Raw genomic sequence first — 2917 nt, 5'->3', positions numbered from 1 at the left:
CTCCTTCCAGGTCTAGTAAGGTGAGCATCCAAACAACCTAGGCTCCCACAAAGCCAGTACGTGCAGTAGGATCAAAACCCAGTGCCATTGTTCTTGACTTCTCAGCAGTTCTCATTGTCTGCTATGTTCAGCGAGTCTGGTTTTATCCCATGCTTTTTCAGATCCAGGCCAGCTGGCCTTGGTGAGTTCCTCATAGAACATCCCCATTGTCTCAGTGTGTGGGTGCACCCCTCGAGGTCCTGAGTTCCTTGTGCCAAAAGACACTTAAGGTTATGCTCAACTTCCTTAGTGATCAGGGAAATGCAAATCAAAACAACTTTAAGATACCATCTTACACCTGTCAGAATGGCTAAAATCAAAAACACCAATGATAGCCTTTGCTGGAGAGGTTGTGGAGAAAGGGGCACACTCATCCATTGCTGGTGGGAATGCAAACTTGTGCAACCACTCTGGAAAGCAGTGTGGCAGTTTCTTAGGAAATTCGGGATCAACCTACCCCTGGACCCAGCAATGCCAGTCTTGGGAATATACCCAAGAGATGCCCTATCATACAACAAAAGTATATGCTCAACTATGTTCATAGCAGCATTGTTTGTAATAGCCAGAACATGGAAACAACCTAGATGCCCTTCAATGGAAGAATGGATCAAGAAAGTATGGAACACAACTACCAATTTGTAGATGATGGCATCAGACATCATGGATGGAGATCTTGGAATAATTACCTTTTCCTTTTTCCTTTGTGGGTTCGGCAGCAATTCTTTCTGAAAGACAGAGATGTTAATGATGGGGTAAGTCTTTGCTTTTATTTTGTATTTCTAACTGCTTTCTAGTTTCTCTGTCTGGATATACCATTGTTAAATACAAGTTGTCATGGAAATACTCCCCATGTGCCCTCACACTGAGTTAAGGAGACAGTTAACCACCTTTTCCTGGCCTGGTGATTTTCACAGTGAGCTCAAACAAGAGATGCTACTTGATCTCCCACAGTTTCCAGACACATTGAGGGCTGGTTTCTAATGCCCTTCTTTCCCCATGCAGAAAACCCCACCCCTACACTTTGTCAGAACTGCCCTCTGTGACCCAGCTCAGGGAAGACTGTTCCATAACAAGGCTTTTAGTCCTAAACCCAGAAATAGCCATCCTACCCCTTACCTGCAGTATCATTTTCTACAGACTCCTCTCCTCCACAGTAGTAACTGCAGGTAGGGTATGAAGTTGCAGTCTTGCCCTGGCCAGGGGCTCACATCTATACTTCCCATGCTTTAGATGCAGCTCAGCCAATACTCAATGAGAAAACTTTTGTCCTTTATTGTGAGGATGACACAGGTATAGGCCATCTGAGGCACATGCCAGAAAGATCTGTGAACCCTACGTCAAATGAAACAGGTTCTACTACTAAGGGAACCTCTTGATTTCCCCAATTCAGGGGATTGATATAAATGAAGAGCAAAGAACTTATTTTAAAATGCAATTTCAAATTACTTTTTCTTTATTTACTCTTATTTTTGGGTAGATAGAGTTGAGGTTGGTCTCACTCTGTAACCTGTTCTGGCATTTACTACAATGTCTAAGCCATCCTTGAGCTTGGAGCAATCTCCCTGTCTCAGTCTCCCAAGTGCTGGGATTACAGGTGTGGCAACCATACTCAGCTGTTCAAGAACAAGTATGAGATGATGACCTGGAAGAAGAACTGCTGGACAATCCTGTAACTCAAGCATCCACACGGGTGCATTATCTTTAGACACGTAACCATGTATTATTTTCACACTGGCATTCCACATTTAAATTACACTCAAATTTAACTTAAATTATATTCATGATACCAAATTTTATGCAGCTAGTTAATGGTAAAGGTCACAGTCTTTTCTCCTACCATCCAAAGGATGCAAATTAATGCATTTCAATGATTAAGCTGTAATGCAAGCCAGTCAAGGTAACACTTGAGTGGCATACTGGCATCAACCCATGCCATGGACCCTGGCTTAGAAGAATCATAATGGTATCTTGTAAACAGACATTCTGCTACCGTCTGGTGTCAGTGAAATACAACAGTGAAATAACTTGTTTGAAGTTATCAGTCACATGGAGAGAGCTTCTAATCTCTTGTCTCACCCCAGAATAATTGAAGCTGCCTATCACATAGAAGCTTTTAATCCACCGTCTTACCCAGGAACCATGGAAGCTATCTACCACCAGAATACCTTTATCAACTCTTTCAGGGTCCATCCATAGCAACGCAGGCTTTGCCTCCAGTTCTTGGAGTTTTTGCGACCTCCTTTGAATTCAAAGTCCTTGGGAGTCAACCAACGTCCAGTCTCACTCCGTATACTCTTCTCATATATGCCTGTGAGACCAAGACAAACTGAACAGTCAGCTACAAAACCATCATCATCCTGGATCTGGGGCTGAGGTTAGTCTCAGGAGGATGTGCATTTCCCTCTCAGTCATCAGGGGCCACACACTCATCCTGATAGGCAAGGACAGAGAAAGACTACAACTGATGTTATCCTTTATGCTTTTCCCAAAAAGCTTTTTTTCCCCCTGAGACAGGATTTAACAGCCCTGGTTGTCCTGTAACTGGCTATGTAGACCAGGCTGTCTCTGCCTCCTGAGTGCTGGGATTAAAGGTGAGTGCCATCACTGCCTGGCATACAAGTAATTCATCTATTTTTGTGTACTGGTATTTTGTCTTAAAGTATGTCTGTATACAACATCTGTGCTTACTGCCTACATGGGTCAGGCAGTGTTTAAAAGAATACAGTTTCCATGTAATTATTTCTGGGCATAAGCTAGCCGTGCGGGCGGCCGGGTGCCGGGGACGCAGCCCTGCCGCTCCTATCGCTACAGAATGGCGCCCAGACGTGATGGGCTAAATCCACTTAAAAACCTGAGAAGGCTTAAAAATAAGGGAGAG

At 43.7% G+C, this 2917-nt stretch overlaps 1 protein-coding gene across 1 annotated transcript in view; it reads right to left on the bottom strand.

The window, feature by feature from the left end:
• The window catches only part of LOC126489102 (nuclear body protein SP140-like protein), a 61619-nt gene that overhangs the window by 10863 nt on the left and 47839 nt on the right, over positions 1 to 2917 (bottom strand). The window contains exons 13-14 of the mRNA XM_050123167.1: positions 2205 to 2347; positions 726 to 764 (exon numbers count right to left, since the gene is read on the bottom strand). Of these exons, the coding sequence (XP_049979124.1) occupies positions 726 to 764; positions 2205 to 2347 (182 nt within the window). The remainder of the gene's footprint in view (positions 1 to 725; positions 765 to 2204; positions 2348 to 2917) is intronic.

The sequence above is a fragment of the Alexandromys fortis genome, unplaced genomic scaffold (genome assembly GCF_014885135.2).
Source record: "Alexandromys fortis isolate MF-2015 unplaced genomic scaffold, M_Fortis_MF-2015_v1.1 scaffold_213, whole genome shotgun sequence".
Taxonomy (NCBI): domain Eukaryota; kingdom Metazoa; phylum Chordata; class Mammalia; order Rodentia; family Cricetidae; genus Alexandromys; species Alexandromys fortis.
The sequence above is the reverse complement of the archived record's forward strand: the minus strand, read 5'-3'. Positions and strand labels throughout refer to the sequence as shown.